This window comes from Poromitra crassiceps, assembly GCF_964638095.1.
Source record: "Poromitra crassiceps genome assembly, chromosome: 27".
NCBI lineage: Eukaryota > Metazoa > Chordata > Actinopteri > Beryciformes > Melamphaidae > Poromitra > Poromitra crassiceps.
This window is the reverse complement of record NC_139650.1, coordinates 9548203-9573355: the sequence shown is the minus strand read 5'-3', so window position 1 is coordinate 9573355 and position 25153 is coordinate 9548203. Positions and strand designations below refer to the sequence as shown.

The 25153-nt window shown below is 43.5% G+C and overlaps 1 protein-coding gene across 1 annotated transcript in view; it reads right to left on the bottom strand.

The window, feature by feature from the left end:
• The window catches only part of mmp24 (matrix metallopeptidase 24), a gene marked incomplete at both ends in the record, with an annotated part of 91949 nt that overhangs the window by 20987 nt on the left and 45809 nt on the right, over positions 1-25153 (bottom strand). The window contains 4 exons of the mRNA XM_083661546.1: positions 5804-6012; positions 12544-12705; positions 19930-20134; positions 21390-21489. Of these exons, the coding sequence (XP_083517672.1) occupies positions 5804-6012; positions 12544-12705; positions 19930-20134; positions 21390-21489 (676 nt within the window). The remainder of the gene's footprint in view (positions 1-5803; positions 6013-12543; positions 12706-19929; positions 20135-21389; positions 21490-25153) is intronic.

The window sequence follows — 25153 nt, the reverse complement described above, 5'->3', positions numbered from 1 at the left end:
AAAGACAGGACAGTCTCCTGTGTCACAGAGGGGCTAAAGACAGGACAGTCTCCTGTGTCACAGAGGGGCTAAAGACAGGACAGTCTCCTGTGTGAGGAGCTAAAGACAGGACAGTCTCCTGTGTCACAGAGGGGCTAAAGACAGGACAGTCTCCTGTGTCACAGAGGGGCTAAAGACAGGACAGTCTCCTGTGTCACAGAGGGGATAAAGACAGGACAGTCTCCTGTGTGAGGAGCTAAAGACAGGACAGTCTCCTGTGTCACAGAGGAGCTAAAGACAGGACAGTCTCCTGTGTCACAGAGGGGCTAAAGACAGGACAGTCTCCTGTGTCACAGAGGGGCTAAAGACAGGACAGTCTCCTGTGTCACAGATGAGCTAAAGACAGGACAGTCTCCTGTGTCACAGATGAGCTAAAGACAGGACAGTCTCCTGTGTCACAGATGAGCTAAAGACAGGACAGTCTCCTGTGTCACAGAGGGGCTAAAGACAGGACAGTCTCCTGTGTCACAGGAAGAGGAGCTAAAGACAGGACAGTCTCCTGTGTCACAGGAAGAGGAGCTAAAGACAGGACAGTCTCCTGTGTCACAGAAAGAGGAGCTAAAGACAGGACAGTCTCCTGTGTCACAGATGAGCTAAAGACAGGACAGTCTCCTGTGTCACAGAGGGGCTAAAGACAGGACAGTCTCCTGTGTGAGGAGCTAAAGACAGGACAGTCTCCTGTGTGAGGAGCTAAAGACAGGACAGTCTCCTGTGTCACAGGAAGCGACATTTGGAAACAAACCAAGGGTTTGGACAAAGTGAGCTACCTGAAATTTATCAGGAAATATTTGATAAACATAAATGATTCAATACTAACCCATAATCCCATTTCATGCGAGCAGTTACAGTTTTTCTCCATCACTTTTTCACAGATCAGAATTGAAATTCTCAAAACTACTTCAACCTCCACATCATCTAGTCACTTCTCCACATCATCAAATCCATTTGTCATATTCTTTTGAACAGATTGCAAAAGCTTTGGCACATTCACACAGATTGTGAAACAGATTGTGTACAACTGTTGTTCAATCATGGAAGACCAAATAAGGCATTAATAGAGCACCCCATGCTGTCATACCCCTCAGCCCAAATGACGTCACTAAATGACGTCACCATCTCCGACGTCACCTTCTCCATGACGTCCCAAATGACATCAGTTATGACATCATAAATGACATCATAAATGACATCAGTTATGACATCATAAATGCCCTTCTCCCAAATGACATCAGTTATGACATCATAAATGACATCAGTTATGACATCATAAATGCCCTTCTCCTGGTACTATATAAAGCCCCCATCACCACAGCTTAAATCACACTTGTGCAGTCATCACTCACCTCGTGTCAGCATCACGCATTCATCCAGCATCTCCAGAGCAAAAAGCTTCATCCCACCACCTCCCCAGATCGCCACCAATGTCATGACTCCTGTTGGAAACAAATCCCCTTAGGGGGGATGTCCTATCTCATACAGCATCGACGCCCTCTCTCATAAGCAAGAGGAGCGTTTGGGGGATGTCCTATCTCATACAGCATCGACGCCCTCTCTCATAAGCAAGAGGAGCGTCACATCATGGAGTCATACGCCATACTCAAACCGTCTATTCTGATTCAATAAAGTTTGTTAAAATTATATTAAGAGTCTCTCATGATTGAAGTGTAGTCGTAGACTGAAGTTCTGTTTCCTACCTTATAAATTGCTTCTGTCACGTTGATCAAAATGTATTTTGATACTGGTTCTCTATTGAATAGCCTCAGCCCCCAAAGCATCTAGGCATTAGTTCATTGCATAAGTCATTACATGCAAAATGCTTGAGCCAGTTGTCATAATCTGTCAAGCGAGACATTTCTATTGGACTTTTTTAGTAAATGTGTCCTGAAGAGATGAATTGCTCTCCGCTGAATCTTGACTTTCACTAATGAAGAGGGATGTGTGAAGCGTGAGATGATCGTCAGGTTCTCTACAGTAATACTATGGGTGAGGGAGTGTGGTGTTCGTACAGTAAGATGGTGTGGAACAAAACTCTAACAAAGGCTTCATCAGGTTCTTCACTTTGACCTCGGACATGACTGAGTGGACCTTCACCTGTGGCGTCTCGTTCAGGCGTCTCTCCTTTTCTTCTGCGCTTGTTAACTTATTTAGACGTTACTTGCGCACGACCAATTCTCCACTGGACCTCAACAATGGCTGCTGGTTGCTAGGAGATCTGTGCCGCTACAAAACGACAACTACGGAGCCGCTACACGGACAGACGGCCAGTCAGTCATTCTGTCACGTTGAAAGACAGACATGCACGATAAACTGGCTGTCAGAGAAAGTCGGGCCGAGCGACAGGCAGCTATACAGGCAAAGAGACAGACAAGAGACAGACAGGTATAGATAGGAAGACAAAAAAGACAACAGACAGGTAGACAGATAAGCCATCAGAGTGTAGACAGACAGAGAGAGAGAGAGAGAGAGAGAGAGACAAAGAGAGAGACAAGAGACAGACAGGTTTAGATAGGAAGACAAAAAAGACAACAGACAGGTAGACAGATAAGCCATCAGAGTGTAGACAGACAGAGAGAGAGAGAGAGAGAGAGAGAGAGAGAGAGACAAAGAGAGAGACAAGAGACAGACAGGTTTAGATAGGAAGACAAAAAAGACAACAGACAGGTAGACAGATAAGCCATCAGAGTGTAGACAGACAGAGAGAGAGAGAGAGAGAGACAGACAGACAGACAGGAAGGCAGACAGCTCTGTGACCTTTTCTACCATTCAGTTTAAAGATCAGAGACATCAAAATGGATTTTTCTCCTCTCTGTTCCTCTCTCTCTCTCTCTCTCTCTCTCACACACACACACACACACACACACACACACGAGCACATACACACACACACACACACACACACACACACACACACACGCAGACGAGCACACACCATGAGCCTACTTCTCACATTTCAAAGATTGAAGTGTCTCTTGTTTCTCTGTGTGAACGTCACACAGGCTGGCAGACGTCCATTTTCATCTGTTAAAAGGCAGCTGTGACACGCATGTGCAAGTAAAGAGTGTGTTTGTGTGAACATTATGTGCACGTCATCCATATGCTCTGCTCTGTGTGTGCATGCTGCGTGTGATTCTATTCATGAGTGATACACATGTGTAGCCGTGTGTTAGACTGTATTGCCCGGCGCTAATGATCATACCCAACATGTCATTAAGTACCGTAAATTCCGCACTATAAGCCGCACCGGACTATAAGCCGCAGCAGCAAAATTGACTGTTTGTTACATATATAAGCCGCACTGGACTATAAGCCGCGGGTGTTTTAATGGGTTTTTTTTTTTTTTTTTTTTAATTGTGTTTTAATGTTTAATTACCATATGTAAGGGTTCGTGCACAGAGGGGATTGTCGGGAAAGAGATGGCTGTTTGAGGAAGCTCCCATTTATTAACATTTCAACAAAACAACATAACACAACACCACCTGTGTTTTTTTTTACAGTGCACACAGTGTCCGCGGTGTGGTGAAAAGAGGGCAAGAGAGGAAATTAAAACAGAAGTGGATTTATAGTTAGAAAGAGTGCTAAAGAAGAGAGAATTCCGTTTTTAATTTTTTTATTTTCTGAAAAAATCCATAGATAAGCCGCACCGTTATATAAGCCGCAGGGGCCAAAAAAGGCCAAAAAACGGGGAAAAAGCCGCGGCCTATAGTCCGGAATTTACGGTAGATGCTTTTATCTAAAGTGCTTTTCAGTAGCATGGGGGGGGGGGGTATACTGTACATTTTGAGCGTGAGCAGCACCGGTGGGAATGGAAGCGCCCTGCTCACGCTGCCAGAGTTACCCGCTGTCTGAGCCACGCTCATCTGTCCATTTCCCCCATTCTGATGTTTAATTGAGCTTTAAGTGAATCCCCCGCTGTCTGGAAGCTTTATATAGCAGCTCACATGACTCACTGGCTGTACCAACTCACAACTGTTTTTGTGACAACGAGGATGGTGCACCTCTTTTATTCTCTTATATTTGTATACTTTACTGCAGGGAGACTCAACTTGCTTTGCCCGGGGGCCACTTTTATGAAATGATACTGTAGAAGGCCAGGGGCCAGTTAATAAACAAACAATATACATTTTTCTGTAGCGGATTGTAGGTTTTTGGGGTGTCAGCCGGAGTTTAGTCTGACAGTGTTGTGCACACCGGATAGTTAGTTAGGTGAAGTTAGTTAGGTTAAGTACATACATAAGTGCCTGGGTAGCGAGCAGACGGCGGTATTTGACAATTTAGCAGCTAAATCATAGATTATTGAAAGATATTCCATATTCCAGACTGAAATGCTATAACAGAAGTGGAGTATTGGCCAGAATGACATGAACATTTGGACACTTATTCAGCGGGTATCTTGCATGTTGCGTTCAGGTGCACTGGAAAAGAAAAAAGTTAAAGAAAAAAATGCAATTCCATCGCGGGCCACATGGAATAGCAAAAAAAAAAAAAAAAAATCCCTCCCCCCCCGCAAGTTGAGTATCACTGCTTTTTTTATTTTATTGTGCTGTGTGGAGTACGAATCCTAACACACATCTTTGACGGTGGGAGGTAACCGGAGCACCCAGGGGGAAACACACCTGAACACCAGGGGAGAAGAACATGCAAACATGTTTTTTCAGATGAGAGAGGAGATGACATGAGATGTACTTTATTGTCCCCGGAGGGACATATGTCTTGGGCATTAAAGTGCACATAGCCGCAACCCGGCGTTACAAACAACGTCAAAGACAGAGACAGACAGGGACATTAACATTGCACAACTCCACGGAAGAGACAACCTGTTCGGCATGATTGCACAAGCTTTATAGACCTTATTCGATTGACGTCACTCACGTACGGGCACGCCCACCGCCGCCATGTTCTCGACATAACGCAGCAGCTCTTAAGTGACAGCCTATGTAAGTAAGAGCAGCGTTTATAGGAAGCTAGCCGCCGTTAGCGTTACCTGTATCGTTCCAATTGTGTTCGGATGGTGACCTGTGTTACACACGGCTGTAGTAATGACAGCAATAAAGTCCCCGTGGTTTGTTTCTATCTCTACCGTCCACAGACGTGAAGGGATGTGTGGATAGTTGGGAGAGACAGGTGAAACTTTCTGACAGCTCCTCACAGCAAAGTCTGTTCACCTCGTTTTTTCTTTTGTTTATTATTACAGGCATTAACGGCAGTGTACAAACAACAACTGTGGGGTTTTTATTGCTGTCATCACTATCGCTATTTTGTAATGGAACAGAAACGACAATAAGGCCGTTACTGTAGTTGTCAGCTGCAGGACGGTATGTCAACAATATGGCGCTGTCAGGGGTCAGCGAATAAGGTCTATTGCACAATTGTATAGCTCAAGCATTCCTGAATTAGGAAAATAAAATAATAACCAATAAAATAGTGAAACCCACAAAATCGTTCAAACCAATAGTTCCAGTTAGTGCTATAGTGTACATAAACATAAGGAGGATTCAATCAATGTTACCCCATTTAGGTAAAATAATAACCAAACGGGAGAAGCGCTGGCAGTACAGCAACACAATAAAGAAATGAAAACGAATAAGAGAATACAAATATACGAAAATAAAATCAATCAAATCATTATAATCAATCAATAGAAGCACTACAAAACCGCCACTATTCGAAAAGTGATAGCTACACCCGTGGGGAGGGAGCTGTCTGTTTATTCAGCAGTGGAATGGAAGTTGGGAGAAAAGATAGCTTAATGTGATCCGTCTCTCACCTTGAAGACAAACATCTCGCGTCTGAAGAAGGCCACGGTGTTGAAGTTGCCGTCGCAGATGTTGGGCTTGCCGTTGCCGGGGAGGGCGGGCCGGTCGCCGGCGGGCGGGCGCGCCGGGCGGTCGTGTTTGCGCTCGGAGGTGGAGAGCGTCCGACGAGACGGTAGGGTGGGCAGCGGCCTCGTGGGCTCCAGCATGGCCGTGGGGATGCCTGGCACACAAACGTCAACAACAACAACAACACGGGTCATTCATGTTTATTGACACGGGGGGCTCAAACCTTACACCCCTCGTGCTGGTAGGCAGGGAATCTACCACTGCACTAGTAATCTACTACTGCCCATCATGTTTATTGATTTTATTTGTTTAAATCTCACTTTATTTTATGTAAGACGTGATTTCTGAGGCAGTACATAGAGAGCACCATGGGGATGCCTGATAGACAAAGATCAACAACAATATACAGTAAGTCATTCTGGTTATTGATTCATTTTACTTGTTTAAGGATACATTTTAGGTGAGTAATTTCTTAGACAGCTGTGCTGATACATCAAAGGAGGACAGGGAAACCATAATGTTATTTCTATTCTATTCTACACAGTTTTTTAAATTGTTTCCAGAATAATTTCACGTTATTTATTGCTCATTAACATAACACAGCATTTGGTGGGTGCTTTCTTCCACAGCACATTACAAAGCCATGAGTGTGTGATGACTTTGACATGTCAGCTGACGTGTGAATCAAATAAAACAGCTGTTTCTGTTTCACTCCCTCGCCCCCATTTTTTAATGATATCTCAAAATGGAATGAAACGCTTGACAGTTCTTGACAAGGTCAGTGAATGTGCGTGCGTGTGTGTGCGTGTGTGTGTGTGTGTGTGTGTGCGTGCGTGTGTGTGCGTGTGTGTGTGTGCGTGCGTGTGCGTGTGTGTGTTAGAGCCCGACCGATATATCGGTCCACCGATATTATCGGCCGATATTGGCCGATAACCGATATATCGTATCGACCGATATGTTGGCCGATATGCCGATATTTTTTCATTTTGTATTTTTTAAGTTATAGACAGCATGTCGTGTATATTTGATCTTTTTTCTTAACTCAAATTATATTTTATATTTGTCCCGTTTGTGTTTTTGTATTTCTAGTTATTTATAATGATTAAATTCCCAGTTCAGTTTACTGTTTCATTGCATTGATGTCATTTTGGACAATAAAGTTGATTGATAAGCTGTAAAATATCCTCCCTACATTACATATCTCAAGTCATGTCGAGTCATATCTTTGTCAAGTGTTTGATATTTGAGGGATCATTGCAAAATAATTGTGTAATATAATGGTGTATTATATAAGAATATCGGCCGATATATCGATATCGGAATTTTTTTACTTCCTAATATCGGCATCGGCAGTCGGGCTCTAGTGTGTGTGTGTGTGTGTGTGTGTGTGTGTGTGTGCGTGCGTGAGTGTGTGTGTGTGTGTGTGTGTGTGTGCGTGTGCGTGAGTGTGTGTGTGTGTGTGTGTGTGTGTGTGTGCGTGTGCGTGCGTGAGTGTGTGTGTGTGTGTGTGTGTGTGTGTGTGTGTGTGTGTGTGTGTGTGTGTGTGCGTGTGTGTGTGTGTGTGTGTGTGCGTGTGTGTGAGTGTGTGTGTGTGTGTGTGCGTGTGTGTGTGTGTGTGTGTGTGTGTGTGTGTGTGCGTGTGTGAGTGTGTGTGTGTGTGTGCGCGTGTGCGTGCGTGAGTGTCTGAGGTGACATGGAGCAGTGAGGTAGATAAACTAACAGGCTTTGTTATCCACACAGAACACAAATCCAGTGGAAAAACACTGTTGACTCTCTGCGTTTGCCGGCGTTGTCCTGCTGCCACACTGACTCAAAATGTCACCGCTGTGCATCATGACCTTCATGTTACCTTCATCTTTGTCCAACAATGTAACGTCAGAGAGAAAGGATCAGCTACTGTGAAGCTTCAGGGTCACCAGGTAAACAACGAAGTACAAAACAGTTCAACATATAGACGGTTTTCACCAGAGCGCAACCCCACAGCACTTCCTTTTTCTCAGCATTCGGCAAACTGCAGAAATATTCACTCGACATCATTACTTTTGTTTTCGCTGCTCAGCTGTATAGACGGTTTTCTCAGAATGGTCAGTCCTGCACTTGAATGTTTTTTTTTCTTTTATCTCCATAGCAAACACTGCAACAGGAAGTGAGCGGGGGTTAAATTTAGAATGTTTTTGTTGTCAAGTTAAAACCGTCTATAAATGCTATATATATGTTGGCCGTTTGCGCCAGCTGGAAAGACTGATCCGCATTTTCCACGAGGTGATATATCCTTTCATCTTTTTAAATTGTTCAAAATAATCCATTCAGTCATTGATTCATGCCTGCATGTATTCATTCATTCATTCATTCAGGTGAAAGTGTGCCAGCAGATCTTCTGGGACACTCACAAGTTGTCCATGATTAACAGTTGATTGCTTCACTGAATATGTCTTCTCCTCAAGGTATTTGACGCCACGGGATGACAGCGGGTTGGTGTTTTCCGTGTGTAATCGGACGTCTCCAAAAAACATCTAACTATACTAGATATACCCATAGAGGCGAATTTTGAACTTCGCCTATGGAATATTGGAAACTTCTGATGCACTCCTTTCTTCCATCGGAGAAGGCAGATAAGACGGCGGTTGTCGGTTTAAAAAGTAAAAAATAAAATAATTAACAAACTCAAACTTGACTGATACATTGCTCTTAATTAACTCCACAAATTAATGAAACAGGGAAAAACTCTTGTGTGGAATTTATTTATTTATTTATGATGTAGGCCGGCGATCCTCAAAGTCCGGACTCCGGTCCGCATCCGGACCGAGACGCCGTCCTATCCGGACCGAGCCCTATAACCTACAAATCATTGATAACTTACATTTTCACGGAGCATTTCTGTTTTAACCGGCACATGCTTTTATAGTATTTACTACTGGTACTACTGGTTTATCTGCCAGGAAGCTCACAGACCAATGCACGCGCTGTAAATCATCACACGTGATGCTACTCGGCCAATCAAATAAGCGAATCGTTTCTCTCTGTTGCTTCAAGTGCTGCTGCGAGAGTGTGACACACGGACGGAGGGGAGGTGAGGCGAGAGATAATAATTTCACATGGTGTGCTCAAAAGAAACCACTCTTACATGTCCATTCATTGTTCTTACGGGCAGATTAAAACCAGTATGTCTCGTGTGAAGTGCGGTGCGATCCTGACCGGTCTATGGAAGCGCCACACATGAGCAAACACACATACACACACCAGGGCACACTCACTGCCCAACGCAACAGCATGCGAGGTTGATCGACAGACAGACAGACAGACAGATAGATAGATAGACAGACAGACAGACAGACAGACAGACAGATAGATAGATAGATAGATAGATAGATAGGGAGCTCACTTCTCTCAAGAGAAAAGGTTGTTTGTTGGCTGAGAGTGTTAAATGTGAAATGGAGTGAAGAAAAGGGGAAACTTATTTATCTTAAATTAAAGCACTTCATTTTAAGATGCACATTTTTCCAAAGCACTCTGTTGTATGTTATTTTTAAATGCATTATTTTACTTGAAATGAGAAAAGATCATTTATTTATTATAATAGGCTAGTTATGTATAATTAATCCAGTTAAATATGAAAACTATAAATAAGCATTGTTGATGTTTATTTTGATTTAACAGTCAGTTGTTGACTACATACAGACATTGTACCATTAGGCTACTTCAATCATTGAGTTCAATGGCACTGAATCATAGCGTAAGCTACGTTACAATGTTCCGGACCTTTGCTTGAGGAAATTTTCTCTAACTGGACCTCTTTGAATTTTAATTGAGTGCCCCTGATGTAGGCTACACATGTTTGCTCGGTCCATCAAATGTGTGTGTCTAAGGGTTTGTGGGTGGATTTCAGCAGCTGTGATGACCTTAGCTGCACCAAGACGGGTCTGAGCTGCTCTTTCTTGACGCAATTGTTTCCAGTTCGCCATTAGATATCACGTCAGAATTTTCGCTGGCCACACCCCCTTTTCAGCCCAGCACAACCACAGGCACAGGTGAGGCCCTCACCTGTGCCCACAGGCACAAACCCGGTTCCTATCTTGCCGGCACGAGTGCACAGCCTCAAATTGGCAGTTGCATGGGTTGGAAAATAACAGTGATAGGCAATTCGCTAACAAGCAATTTGCAATTAGCAATTTGCGATAGGGCCCCATATCTGACTGTTACTATGCAATACTAATGTCAGGGCAGGTGAATAAAAAATATGAAATACATGTTTTGGTTCACCAACACTAACAATATGATCTTGATGGAATGTGCCCCACTAACATTCATATTTTCAACCCAAATATGTCATGTTCTATTGTTTGCCCTGTTTCTTTGTGTCTTCCTACGATAAATAAATGTTACAGTACGTCTCAACAACTGTCACCACGATGATTATTATTTCCTGCTTCAAAGCTAAGCTAAGACAAGTTTGTGCTGCTGACACGCCTTCTACTGGTCCTTGTTCAGCTAACGAACGGTTTAATGAAACTCCACGCGTCTTCTCTTCTCTGAAGTGGAACAAAACAGACCCAGCGTGAACACAAAGGAAAAGAGCAGACACACTGTCTAGCATTTAGCGTTTTAAACCTTTCTCTGTCGAGGGAAAGATTGCAGAGCGTGAATGCTGTTTTTTCAGCGCCACCAACCCAGTTCACTCAGCCAGACGGTCACCCAGGGCAACCAGAGTTGAGAGCAGTTGGGGGTCTTGCTGAAGGGCACCTCAGCAGATGTTACTTACACAAAGCTTGGATCACCTGCTTTCATGGACATTCAGGCTATAGCTGACCTTTCCCACTTGCTCCTGCTTTGTATGTACAGTAGAAGCAGACTAGAAGGATGAGGAAATGGATTAACAAACAATGTTGTGTCTCCCTCTGTGTGCTCTTACTGTCATTATGAAAATGTTTTTTCAAAATCTGGTCCATGGAGATAAAGAACGATATAGCACCGCCTTATGGTAAACAGTTTTAGGTCCTGTGTCCCCCTACAGTAGCGTCTTTTTCCGACGTTAAACGCTGGAAGTGTGCTGGGAAGCGCTGATCTCGGTGCACAATATAACAAGGAAGCAGTCTGAAACTAACGTTAGTTCAGTGCGGTAGTAGCTTGATAGCTGACAGCTAACATTAGCAAACAACACACATACTACAGTGATTTAGCTCCACACACCAGAAATATTAAGTGTCTAGCCAATCTGCTCCCACAATTGAGCCTTTCTGTCTCTGTTGCGATAGTTTCTCCATATGATTAGTTGCCAGAAAAGGAGCACCCAACACCAGCGTCTTTCTGAAAAGTTAAAATAATTTCAGCTGGTAGCGCTGGAAGCGCTGGGAGTCGGGCACACAAAAATGCCAGAGCGCTAGCTGTGAAAATAGACGCTGGACGCAGCGCACTTTCTCTAGATGTCCGTGTGCGCTCGTATACGCTCTCCCCCCATTGGAAACAACTGAAAATAGACGCCGGAGCTGATGAAAAGACGCTAGGTGGACACAGGCCCTAACTCTGGAATGCTAGACTTTTCCCCAGTATTTATTGATCAAAATCTGATGAGTGGTATCTGAAATATCGTGCCTGGCACATGGAGGAACAAACAAATGTAGCGGTAGCTTGTTTCTCCTTATGTGTGTGATGCAACCACATTTCAAAATCGGTTCCAATTTTAAGGCCAATAGCTTTCTCACTGGGAACGACTGCTTTCGTTCCATCCGTGCCCGAGTACGATTGCCCCCCCCCCCCCCCCCCCCCCCCCACTCCCTCTCCCCCGCTGGTCAGCTTCCACAACAACATTTAGTCCGTGCTCGGGAACGGAACGGAATACTTGCAGAGTACGCTTGCGTCATCAACTAGGCCTGGAGTGTATCCTCGCCCGTGTGTTGTCTATGTGGTTCGGTGCGGTGGACGTTCACATTCGCAAGTGTTCCGTCCCCCAGACCACCTTTTCAAGTGGACCTTGTCACGGTTCACGGTTCCGTGCCCGGGCACGGAACGCAACGTTCACACTCATGAAATGAACCGCACCTGGGGTCAATTAGGGGTCAAGTGTGCTCGGTTCCGCTCCCGGATCCCCAGTGTGAAAGCACCCTAAACCTCCTGTAATCTGAGCCCAGTTTAAGATATCAGATGGCCGAGCTATAATAGTGAAGGGCAAGAAAACCTGTAAATATGGTGGAGATGTTCATCGGCAGCCTACGCTAGATTTTCTTTCTACTGTATAATATTTTTTTTATTTTCCTGATAGTCAAAAATGATCACCAATGAAACAATCACAATTTTACTGTCCCTTCACTCCCTCTATCTACCCACTTCGCCCCCCCCCCCCCCCCCCCCCCTCCACCGGGTCATCCACTAATCACTTTGGATAAAAGAGGTCGGTGGTTAGATTCCCGGCTCCTCCAGTCTGCATGTCGAAGTGTCCTTGGGCAAGACACTGAACCCCAAATTGCTCCTGATGGTGTGCCAGCACCCTGCATGGTAACCTGCCGCCATCGGTGTGTGAATGGGTGAATGTACCTACTGACTGTAAATCACTTTGGATAAAAGCGCTATATAAATGCAGGCCATTTACCATTTACCATTTTACCATTCAACCCTCCCACCCAAAGTAATACATATCAAATACATATAGCCAAGTACATAGATACCTACAATTACATACAGTGATACATACCGTAGATCTTCTGTATGCCCTGCAAATCGTCCAAAGGCAGTTTGAAGTTGTGCGTCTCCATGTACTGGTAGAAGGGAGCCATGATGGCGCTGGGGTCGTTGGAGTGCTCCAGACCCAACGCATGGCCCAGTTCATGGACCGCTACCAGGAACAGATCATTACCTGAGGAGAGGGACAGAGGATTAATGGTGCTATATTACAGATATTTTAATGAGTCCGTTTGAACCTTTTCACTAGGATCCTGGTATGGCCCCAACCTCAAAAGTCCAAGATGGCTGCTCCGCGCAGCAACAGTAGATAAAATCGTAGTGAATACTGTTTATTAGGACTTCTGTCTTTTTTGCGTCTCATTAAATCAGTTGTACACACAGCACTGTCAAACTTCCATCTGTGTGGACATGTTGTTACAGTGTTTGTATGCGCAAAATACAGCAAAATGGGTTGTTATCAATTGTTATTGCTAACAATGGCTAGCCTAGCTAGATTTAACCCTTGCTGGTTTCCCGATTGTTTGAATGGAACGCCTACAACTCGGGTCGGGTGTGACGTCACTCGACCGACCAGTGCTGTAATGTTTGATTGAATACAAATCACAGTTGTCTTACCTTGGTGTGCAAATCTACGTGAAGATGTCAACAAAAGAACCCGCCAACATTAATGTGACGTGTTAACAGGTGTTGTGTCCAAGTCTGTTCCCCCAATCAGATAGATGTGTCCCATTAGTGGTGCCCTTTCTCGTTGGGCTTTAGTTGTAGTTATAGGTTATGTTTATTAGCGTGGCTCAGATCTGCAGTCTACTGAGTGCACTTTCTACTTTAATGCGTTTTGTTGCTGCTGCTGCTAAAACTAAACACAGCTTAATCGTGTCGCCTACAGCAGCTAAATCCAGAGAGAGCGGCTATGAAGCTGTTTTATGGGGATTTTGCAATTACTGTGAAAGCGATCGAGCGGAAAAATACGTGTTACAGTAAAGTTACATTCAGCACTTTCAGAGTGTTGTGCCTTTGATGAGGACACTTTAAAACGCTACTGCCGGTGTTAATAGGTTAAGAACAGAAAGTGTCTCTCGAGAGATGCACAAAAGTGTTTTAAAAGCCGAGGTGAAGACGAGTCGTTTGTCCTTGCGCCGTCCTTCTGCAGCCGATACATTCAATTAGTTTGAGTCACTTTAGAACTTTCAGTCTCGCTATCTCCTCTCTAATCTTTCAATTACTGTGTGTGAGTGTGTGTGTGGGGGGAGGGAGATAGACACTCGCAAGTGTGTGCACCTGAATGACCGCGTGTGCACGTGCACACACATGGACACACACACACACACACACACACACACACACACACACACACACACACACACACACACACACATCACGAATACAGATGAAGACTTGCTCAAATTAGGGATGTACCGATATTAACATTTTGCATAAACGCCCACCTGAATCAATTCACACACATTGTGGCAAATAATAATATCCACAAGTCCCACAAGTGGGACTGAGAGCCGTTGGATGGCAATGGGCCATCAGGACAGATGAGGAGGTTTTTGTCATGAGTTCATAAGCCTAAGAATACAGTAGCCTAACGTTGCGATGTGTGTTTGGCTGCATTGTTAGTCACAGCGCTACTGTTGTCTGATTGTGATATTCTTACTACACAGCGGCATCGCCACAGCCGGCCGAGAACTCACAACGTTATTACCAGAGTAAAAAAAAAAAAAAAATTATTATTATTATTATTAATATGCTATGATAATCGATAATTGATCGTTAATTTTCCCAAATTTCGATTATGGAAATGTATTCAAAATGCCCATCCCTAAGATGACACACACACACATTTTCTCAGATAGACATGCACTTGAACACACACACGCCACACGCACGCACACACACACACACACACACACACACACACACACACACACACACACACACACGCACACACACACACACACACACACACACACAGTGGGTACAGATGGATGACCCCCTTATCAGTGATCAATACAGTACTTTAACACTATCTAGCCACCAATCAGCAGAAGCAGCATTGCTGCCGAGGCGGCAGAAGGAGAAGCATGTGTGTGTGTGTGTGTGTGTGTGTGTGTGTGTGTGTGTGTGTGTGTGTGAACCTGTAGAAATACATTCTAGTAAAAGTCCAATGGAGCAATTGGAGGCAACAGAGCAGATCTACAATATTAACTGTGACAATTCACTTTGGAAGAAGAGTCACAGGCGCTATAATGTGGTGTGGCACGTTTAGAGCCACTCTGTCAACGTTGATTCCCTCTTCTGCTAATCTCACACACCAGATTCTCTCTCTCTCTCTGTCTCCATCTCTCTCTCCATCTCTGTCTCTCTGTCTCCATCTCTCTCTCTGTCTCCCTCTATCTCTCTGTCTCTCTCTGTCTCCATCTCTCTCTCAATTCAATTCAATTCAAAGGGCTTTATTGGCATGATAAGGTGCATCTTACATTGCCAAAGCATACATTAGCAACACTTAGCAGTTACAAAGAATCAAAAACAGAAAACAAGACATTTTGTTACCCAGTAACATAAATCACCAAATCTGAAGATATTCAAAAAGGAAGATAGAAGAAAATTAAATGGAATGTGATAGTATAGAGTACAATAGAAGACCATTGTTGACCGGGATCTATACAGAATAATAACAGAACTGTAATAAATAGGCAGTTAAATGGTGATAGTGCAAAATAGTGAGCAATTACAGTATATTAACAAAAATTCACAGAATCTGTAAATAACCGTTGTTATTTTGAAATCTTCAGAAGAGAGTGAAAAACAAAACAAAGCAAAAAAGAATAAAATATAATAGAATAAGATAGAATAGAATAAAATATTAATATAATATAAGCAATAAGCAAAAACAAGACATTTTGTTACTCATTAATTATAGGTCACAAAACTGTGACCTAAGTAAAATATGATAAAATAAAAGATTAAATCAAAGCAATAAAAAGCAGTAAAAGCAATAAAATAAAAACAATCACTAAGCTAGCTAATTCGGCCAGATGTGGACGGCTCTCCTGTCCACTGGCTGTCCCTCAGCTGCTGGCAGCTCCACACAAAATTGGCTGCTAAGACGGTGCATTCGGGTTTCTCTCCAAGGAGGTATTGGAGTGCAGATGTGTCTGTGACATTTTCGAATTCTTTGTATATCCGGTTAATTTGGGGGGTGAATGACGCTCTAATTTCTTTATATTTGTCACATTTTAACAGGAAGTGTAGCTCTGTCTCCACCTCTCCTTGGGAGCAGAGTGAACACAGCCTCTCCTCTCTGGGTAGCCAGGTCTGTCGGTGTCTGCCTGTTTCTATTGCCAGGCTATGATCACTGAGTCTGTACCTGGTCAATGTCTTCCTCATTTTTGGGTCAGTAATAGTGGTCAGGTAGTCTGCCACCGTGTAGTCTCGATTTAGGGCCAAATAGCAATCTAGTTTACTTTGGGTTTTTGTGGTATTCTTCCAATAGGTAATATAGTTTTCTTTTTGATTTGTGATAATTTGGTTGGGCCGGGTAGACTGAGGGCTGTTCTGATGCTGGGGGGGGTTGGGAGTCAGTCTCAGGACCAGCTGGCTGAGGGGGCTCCTCTCTATGCGCTCTTCTTGGCTTTGTAAGGCTTGGTGATGGTAGGAGGAGGGGTCACTAGTTTTGAGGTGTCTGTAGAATGCAATGGCTCTCTTTTGAATGTCAATTAGAAGAGGGAATTGGCCAAGTTCCGCTCTGCATGCATTATTTGGGGTTTTTCTTTGTACTTTTAGGATGAATCTACAAAATTCAGTGTGAAGGATCTCAATTTGGTGTTTGTCCCAGTTAGAGAATTCCTGGTTTGCTAGTGGGCCCCATACCTCACTACCATATAGGGCGATTGGTTGGATTACTGTTTTGAAAATTTTGAGCCAGATTCGGATTGGGATATTAATTTGGATGGATTTCCGGATGGCGTAAAAAGCCCTTCTTGCCTTTTCCCTCAGGTCATTCACAGCCATGTTGAAGTTCCCTGTAGAGCTGAGTTTTAGTCCTAAATAAGTGTATGTGTTTGTGTGCTCTATGGTGGTGGAGCCCAGGACAAACTGGAGTCTGTTTCCCTGACACCTGGATCTTTTCTGGAACACCATGATCTTAGTCTTTTTTATGTTGACTGTCAGGGCCCAGGTCTGACAGAACTGCTGCAGATGATCTAGGAGCTGCTGTAGGCCCTCCTTGGAGTTAGACAGCAGCACCAGGTCATCCGCGTACAGGAGACATTTGATCTCTGTGTTGTTGAGGGTGAGGCCGGGAGCAGATGAGTCCTCCAGTGTTTTTGCCAATTCATTGATATAAATATTGAATAGCGTTGGACTGAGGCTGTTTCCTTGCATCACTCCTCGGCTTTGGGGGAAGAAATCTGTTCTACTATTGTCTATTTTGACTGCACATTTATTGTTGAGGTACATTGTTTTGATGATGTCGTATGTTTTACCTCCCACCCCACTTTCTAATAGTCTGAGTAGGAGACCTTCATGCCAAATTGAGTCGAAGGCCTTTTCAAAATCTATGAAGCAGGAGAATTTTTTTTATTTATTTTGATTTACATGTTTTTCTATGAGGGTGTGGAGGGTGTAAATGTGGTCAGTTGTTCGATGGTTCTGTAGGAATCCGATTTGGCTTTTCCTCAGGATATTGTGGTCACTGAGGAATTGTTGTAGTCTATTGTTGATAATTGAGCAGAACATCTTCCCCAGGTTGCTGCTAACACATATCCCTCTATAATTGTTGGGGTCAAATTTGTCCCCTTTTTTAAAGATGGGTGTTATTAGTCCTTGGTTCCAGATGTCAGGGAAGTAGCCTACGCTCATCACCATGTTAAATAGTTTCAGCAGGGCCATGTGGAAGGTATTGTCAGCGTATTTAATCATTTCGTTTAATCTCTCTCTCTGTCTCCCTCTCTCTGTCTCCATCTCTCTCTCTGTCTCCCTCTATCTCTCTGTCTCTCTCTGTCTCCATCTCTCTCTCTCTCTGTCTCTGTCTCCATCTCTCTCTCCATCTCTGTCTCTCTGTCTCCATCTCTCTCTCTGTCTCCCTCTATCTCTCTGTCTCCATCTCTCTCTCTCTGTCTCCCTCTCTCTGTCTCTGTCTCCATCTCTCTCTCTGTCTCCGTCTCTCTCTCTCTGTCTCTCTCTGTCTCCGTCTCTCTCTCTGTCTCTCTCTCTCCGTCTCTCTCTCTCTCCGTCTCTCTCTCTCTCCGTCTCTCTCTCTCTCTCTGCCTCCATCTCTCTCTCCGTCTCTCTCTCTCTCTGCCTCCATCTCTCTCTCTGTCTCTCTCTCTGTCTCCATCAACACGTTTGTTATTCAAGGAGAGAGATTATGACATAAGTCATTTGTCAAAGTGAAAAAAAAGAAAGAAAAAACAACAACCACAACACGTTTTTTTCTCCTCCATTCGGAACCGCCTACTTACATGCTACTGAGGAATGCAAGATGCAGTACAGTATGTAGTATGTACAGTATATGTACATACTACAGTATGTAGTATGTACAGTCTGTACTACATACTGTACTGCAGAGCATGTGAGCGGAGCGGAGCGTGGAGCGGGGACCAGAGCGGTACCGGAGAGAAAGTTGGAGCGGCACCGATCATCCGCTCAGTCCCGCTCCAGTTTCGATCACATGTTCGAACCAGAATGCATTGTGGCCATGTGCACGCCCACTATTTTCTTGCCAGCTGCTACGAGACGAGAAGGAAGAGACTCATGGACCCGGACTGAACACAGACAGAACGTTTGTTTATTCATGTAATAAAAACAGGTTCAATAATAGCCTGAGGAGTCTGAGTCAGACTCCTCAGGCTATCATTGAACATGTAATAAGCGTTATACTTATTCATTTTCTGCCTCGCGCTCCTGCATCTCTGCAGCGGGGCGGCTGCGTGCGTAATTACGCAGCGTACTGAGTGATGCCACTCTGTTTGAAGTTTAATTTTGTTACACCAGCACACATTTTATTTATCAGCTTTTTTTCATTCGTTTCTATTAATCTTTATACATCGAATCCGACCAATTAAGTCTGATAATTCAATTCAGAGAATTGTGAGTATCTATTTTTTTCTGCCAGCATTCATCATTTTCCTCTTTGCGCACAAGACACATAATACGCTATTAGGCGTGTAAATTTACACCTGTGTTGGCTTTTCAAGGGGATATGGGTTGGGAGCCTTGTTTGATCAAACAAAAAGGTGAAATGTTGAGATTGTGGAACCGTCTATCTAATATGCCAGAGAGTAGAGTTGCAAAACAAGTGTTTAACTGGGATAAAGCACATAAGTATCCATGGTGTAATGATATTAATGATATGTTCAGGGAAGCTGATCAGCAATTTATTTTCAGAAACAGTTTACGCTGTAGTGTTCGCTATATTAAACATAGGCTATTTCTTGATTATAAAGAAAAATGGGCCAATGACATCTGGCTCAAACCAAAACTTAAAACATATGTTCAAATTAAAAATATGTTCACTCCAGAACCCTATGTTACTTTACCCCTGGATAGATCCAGAAGATCTTTATGTGCCCAGTTGAGAACGGGTACCCTCCCTTTGGCTATTGAGGTTGGCAGGTTCAATTCTATTGCTGAGGAGGAGAGACTTTGTACTGTATGTGAATTAGGTGTTGTGGAAGATGAATTTCATTTTTTGTTTCATTGTACGCTATATGAGGAACCAAGATTATCTCTATTTCAGTTAATGCAAAATAAGAAACCAGAACTATTTTGGTCAGGAGATGATGCGAAGTTGGAATGGTTGTTCAGAGATGAAGTCTTCAGTTTGGCCAGGTTTATTGGGAGGGCTTGGAAACTCAGAATGGAGAAGCTGTTCATCTGAATATACTATAACTCTGTCTTGTTTATGTTTGAGCGTTTTGTAGCTTGTTTGTTGATTTGTTTGTATTGTTGAACTTGAATGATTTGTGTCTTGTAAGCCCAGACGGGCTGGGCACCTTGAATATGGTGCATGACACAGAAATAAAAAATTATCTATCTATCTATCTACAGAGGTGGGTAAACTATCCAAGGTGAGGAGTTTACCCATCTTGTTTGCCCTCATTGATTGATACAGGTGATCTAAAAATAGATGAGTAAACTGCCTCATTTCAAAGAGGTGGGTAAACTGAGTTTACTTGCGTTTACCCTCCACTATGCTGAGCTGTCTTGGCTTGAGTCGTATTTGAACGACAAATGCAGAATGCTAACTTAGCGTGAAACTTCTTCTTTTTTTGTAAATCTCATTGGTTTTGTGTATTTGAAGAAAAAAAGCAACAAACCAAGGCACAAACGTTCCCTCGGTAACATGAGAACAGAATGGCCAAAAATGCCACAGTATCTATCGACTCACCGTCGTGGTTGGCGTTGCCAAGCGTCCACGGCTCGTCCGAGTCGAAGTGCGTGTCTCCTCCAATGCCCGGGCCGGGGAAGTAGGCGTGGGCCAGGAAGCCCCCCTCCCCGTCAAACGGAGAGCTGTCGCCGTGGAAACCGGAGGCGAAGAAGATCATGATGTCGGCCTCCTTGCCATCATTCTTGATGTCCGAATACGGCACTTCCTGTTGAGATAACAGTAAGATAAGTGATGTCACAATAACGTCAGAGGGTAGAGTTCACCTGTGATGTCACAATAACGTCAGAGGGTAGAGTTCAGCTGTGATGTCACAATAACGTCAGAGGGTAGAGTTCAGCTGTGATGTCACAATAACGTCAGAGGGTAGAGTTCAGCTGTGATGTCACAATAACGTCAGAAGGTAGAGTTCAGCTGTGATGTCACAATAACATCAGAGGGTAGAGTTCAGCTGTGATGTCACAATAACGTCAGAGGGTAGAGTTCAGCTGTGATGTCACAATAACGTCAGAGGGTAGAGTTCAGCTGTGATGTCACAATAACGTCAGAGGGTATAGTTCAGCTGTGATGTCACAATAACGTCAGAGGGTAGAGTTCCGCTGTGATGTCACAATAACGTCAGAGGGTAGAGTTCAGCTGTGATGTCACAATAACGTCAGAGGGTAGAGTTCAGCTGTGATGTCACAATAACGTCAGAGGGTAGAGTTCACCTGTGATGTCACAATAACGTCAGAGGGTAGAGTTCACCTGTGATGTCACAATAACGTCATAGGGTAGAGTTCACCTGTGATGTCACAATAACGTCATAGGGTAGAGTTCAGCTGTGATGTCACAATAACGTCATAGGGTAGAGTTCACCTGTGATGTCACAATAACGTCATAGGGTAGAGTTCAGCTGTGATGTCACAATAACGTCATAGGGTAGAGTTCAGCTGTGATGTCACAATAACGTCATAGGGTAGAGTTCAGCTGTGATGTCACAATAACGTCAGAGGGTAGAGTTCAGCTGTGATGTCACAATAACGTCATAGGGTAGAGTTCACCTGTGATGTCACAATAACGTCAGAGGGTAGAGTTCAGCTGTGATGTCACAATAACGTCAGAGAGTAGAGTTCACCTGTGATGTCACAATAACGTCATAGGGTAGAGTTCAGCTGTGATGTCACAATAATGTCAGAGGGTAGAGTTCAGCTGTGATGTCACAATAACGTCAGAGGGTAGAGTTCAGCTGTGATGTCACAATAACGTCATAGGGTAGAGTTCACCTGTGATGTCACAATAACGTCAGAGGGTAGAGTTCACCTGTGATGTCACAATAACGTCAGAGGGTAGAGTTCAGCTGTGATGTCACAATAACGTCAGAGGGTAGAGTTCACCTGTGATGTCACAATAACGTCAGAGGGTAGAGTTCAGCTGTGATGTCACAATAACGTCAGAGGGTAGAGTTCAGCTGTGCCTGTTACCTGGAAGGTGAGAGGTGTGACGGTCTGCCACACGTCGAAGGCTTGTCGGATCGCTCTCTGGGTGTCCTTCTCCCCGACTTTAGGAGTGAAGTTAGATATGCTGTCAGACAGAAAGGGGTACAGAGTTAAAGGGATACTCCACTTTTTCGGGAGTTGAGCTCATTTGCCACATCCCGCCAACATCACCAAGATACACCATGCCTTACCGGCACTGTCCGCTCAGTTTACAGTGAGCTACAGTCATGAAGTTAGTTAGTATCGCCATAGAATGGAGGCTAATGGTACAGCTGTTAAAAATCGGCCAAAACACACATCTCACGGCGCCAAAATACATGTTGTGCTTCGGGTACTCATCACACGATGAAATGTTAATCCAAAATGCACATAATCTGTCTTTTTGGAAGGAAAAGACAGGCGGCCATGTTTGGAAAGTAGTGCCGGGGCTACCTCTTTTCCTTCCAACAGATAGGATATGTGCCAGCATTACAATATTCCACAGTGAGGAGAGGCGATATCATTCCACCTTTTATCAATCATTTCCCACTCGTCATAATATTACCGAGAAACATCTTTGTGTCGCATCTTTAAAAAAAAACACCTTTGGTATCAAGTTCTGACAACGGCAGATAATATGAGAGAGAAGAAGATATCATGAGAAAGGCAGCCAGCGTATGAGTCCATTTCACACAAGCTGTCTCTCAGCAGGGGGCAAATGCCTTGTTCCCCCCGTCCAGAAAATACATTAAGGGAAATAAAATGTAATTCAACATTTATACGTGCGAGCGCACAGCGGCTTCCTAACTCCGTCTGGCAAAGAAGTTGGAAAAAAATGTTTATTGCACTTTGCTTAGTTTACGGGTAAGTTGGCTGCCACGTCGTGATGGGAAACGGCTATGAACTTGTCGTGGGTGGCCGTGGTGTGAATGTACAGTAAATCACGGTTTGAATTATCAGGGGGCCGATGTGGAGGCGGAGTGAGATGTTTTAGAGGAGTAGACTACCGGCTCGTTTCGAGGGCGGTTACACCATCACCGCCAATCTCCAATGATCCCATCGCCTCTTGAAGGAAAACACAACTCAATTTAAGCAATTATATTCTACTTCAGGTCTGCACCTTTGTCTATACATGTATACACACGCACCTGTCTCTCTCCCTGCACCGTGTAGGTTATACTAGGGATGGGCATTTCTAGCAAAAACACTATTCGAAATTCGCTGGCCAAATTCGAATTTAATTCGAAATTCGAAAATAAAAATAAAAATGTAAAAAAAATTAAAAATGTTTTTTTTTTTTTTTTTTTTTTGTGAGTGAAATGTTGCATTGTCTCCCCTGATTCTAAGTCTACGGCTTTATTAATTAATATAAAAAGCTTCTGCTGTGGATTTTTAGCTCAAACAAGCATTGCACCACTGAAGTAAAGAACATGTTACATGACATTGACATTTTCGAAAATAAAAAACAGTTTTGACAATCATGAGTGGTTCATTAAATATTTAGTAGGCTCAGGTCTGAGTGCCAAAGGGGTGCCAAAGTCACCCCCTCTCCCTCTTCATGGGATTTCATCCGCCATTCATTTTTCCATAAACCTTGCTTAAAATGCTTATAAAAATTGTTTTACTTGCTCAAACCAAGCGATTTGACTATACTTAGAATCAGGGGAGACAATGCAACATTTCACTCAAAAAAAAGAAAAAGAAAAAAAAAAAAAAAAATCAAATTTCGAATTTCAATAATAAAAGTCGACCTTGATAATAACAACGATTATTCGAAAATTCGAAATTCGATGCCCATCCCTAGGTTATACTTTCAACAAAATTCTAACTTACATACACATAATACAAGACACACAAACCACTGTCACACTACTCAGAACCCATTCTCAACACACTACAGAGGTGCTGTACTATGGAACACTCATATACCAATATTACCAAACAAGCATTATCTCTTAACTCCTTCAAATCTAAACTCAAAATCTCCCTGATGAGTCACACATCACACATACACCTCACACTGCCTTTTAACTGTCTACTTAAGTTAAGTTATCCTTTATTTAGAGAAATTCATCCTCTGCATTTGACCCATCCTCTACTAGGAACCTTCCTAGAACTAGAAGCAGTGGGCAGCCGCAGTTCTTTAGCCAGTGCCTTGGTCAGGAGCACTGACAGGAGTATTAACCCTAACATACATGTCTTTGATGATGGTGGGAGGAAACCAGAGCACCCGGAGAAAACTCACACAAACACGGGGAGAACATGCAAACTCCACACAAGAAAGGACCTGGGAGGGGCCGGGGTTTGAACCCGGGACCTTCTTGCTGTGAGGCAACAGTGCTAACCACTGAGCCATCGTAATTGTCCAACCGTCTACTTACTCATTTTGGTCACTCTTTTGTTTTCCCCTTTTCTTTGTTCTGTTCTTATTTTTACTTTTCTTATTTATTGCGTGTTTCTTTTATCGTGTGTTTGTTTATATTGTATGTTTTGTAAGGATTATTATGAATATTGGTTCTAATTTCTGAGGTAGAGACGACGAATAAGCGCACTTAGGGTTTCCTGTCTCTACCCGGCCTGCACATGTTTTGTTGTCGTTTTCCTTTCTTTGTTTCTGTATTTTTTTTAATATGTGCAAATAAATGATAACATGCTAATAAATGACTTGCTTTGAATGGCGATGTGAACAAGTCGAGTCATGAGCCTGGGCGATGTGAATGTGAACGATCTAAAACATGAGTTGAATTAGAAAGAGGGAAGTTGTAGAGTCGGACTGAGTTCGCAAAAAAAGTAGTGGTTTGTTTGGACAGAGGCTGTGCCGTCTCTGCTAAGCTGGAAAGACCACACTGACTCTTCGGCGGAAGTACTGTTCAATTTGAGCCATTTTATTGGACTTTTCTAACAAGTCGTTTGCTGTAACCTCATGCAGGGAATACAGTAATACCGCGTCCAAGAAAAACAGTAATACCGCGTCCAAGAAAACTCGGAACTCAGAAGTTCCAACTCGGAATTTCTGACCTCCGACATAGTTGCATTCACACTGTTTTTTAACTCGGAGTTATACACAGCTAGCTAATTTCATTCGTAAAATAGCTGTTGAATTCAACATATTGCTATAATCAGAGCAAAATATAAATAATATAAACACATATTGCAGAATTTCACCTCAAATTAGGGCAGCAAACACTTTGATAACGTCAACTCTAACGACAAACCAGAGCTCTGAAATGATGCCCGAATTTCCGGCCTGTAATTCCGAACTCGACAACCGTTTAATTCATTTTTTACAGGTCGGAGCTCGTTTTTTCCTGAGTTCCTAATTGTCTTGAACGCGGTATAAGCAACCGGTGAGCTGAGACGCTGTGAAAAGCATCGTTTGAATGACAGAGTTAGACATTACAGTTAAAGTTAAATGATTCATAGTGTACGTGTGTGTGTGTGTGTGTGTGTGTGTGTGTGTGTGTGTGTGTGTGTGTGTGTGTGCGTGCGTGTGTGTGTGTGTGCGTGCGTGTGTGTGTACAAAGCAGGCAGACAGCTAGGTGGCTGTTGTCTGATTTGAGTAAATGGTGTGGAACGTTATGGCAACAGAGCTGGCCAAATGACCTGTGGCCAAAACACACAGATGGTCTACTGTCTGACACACACACACACGCACGCACACGCACGCACGCACGCACACACACACACACACACACACACACACACACACGCACGCACGCACGCACGCATGCACACACACACACACATGTACGCTCGTCTGGCAGTTCAGC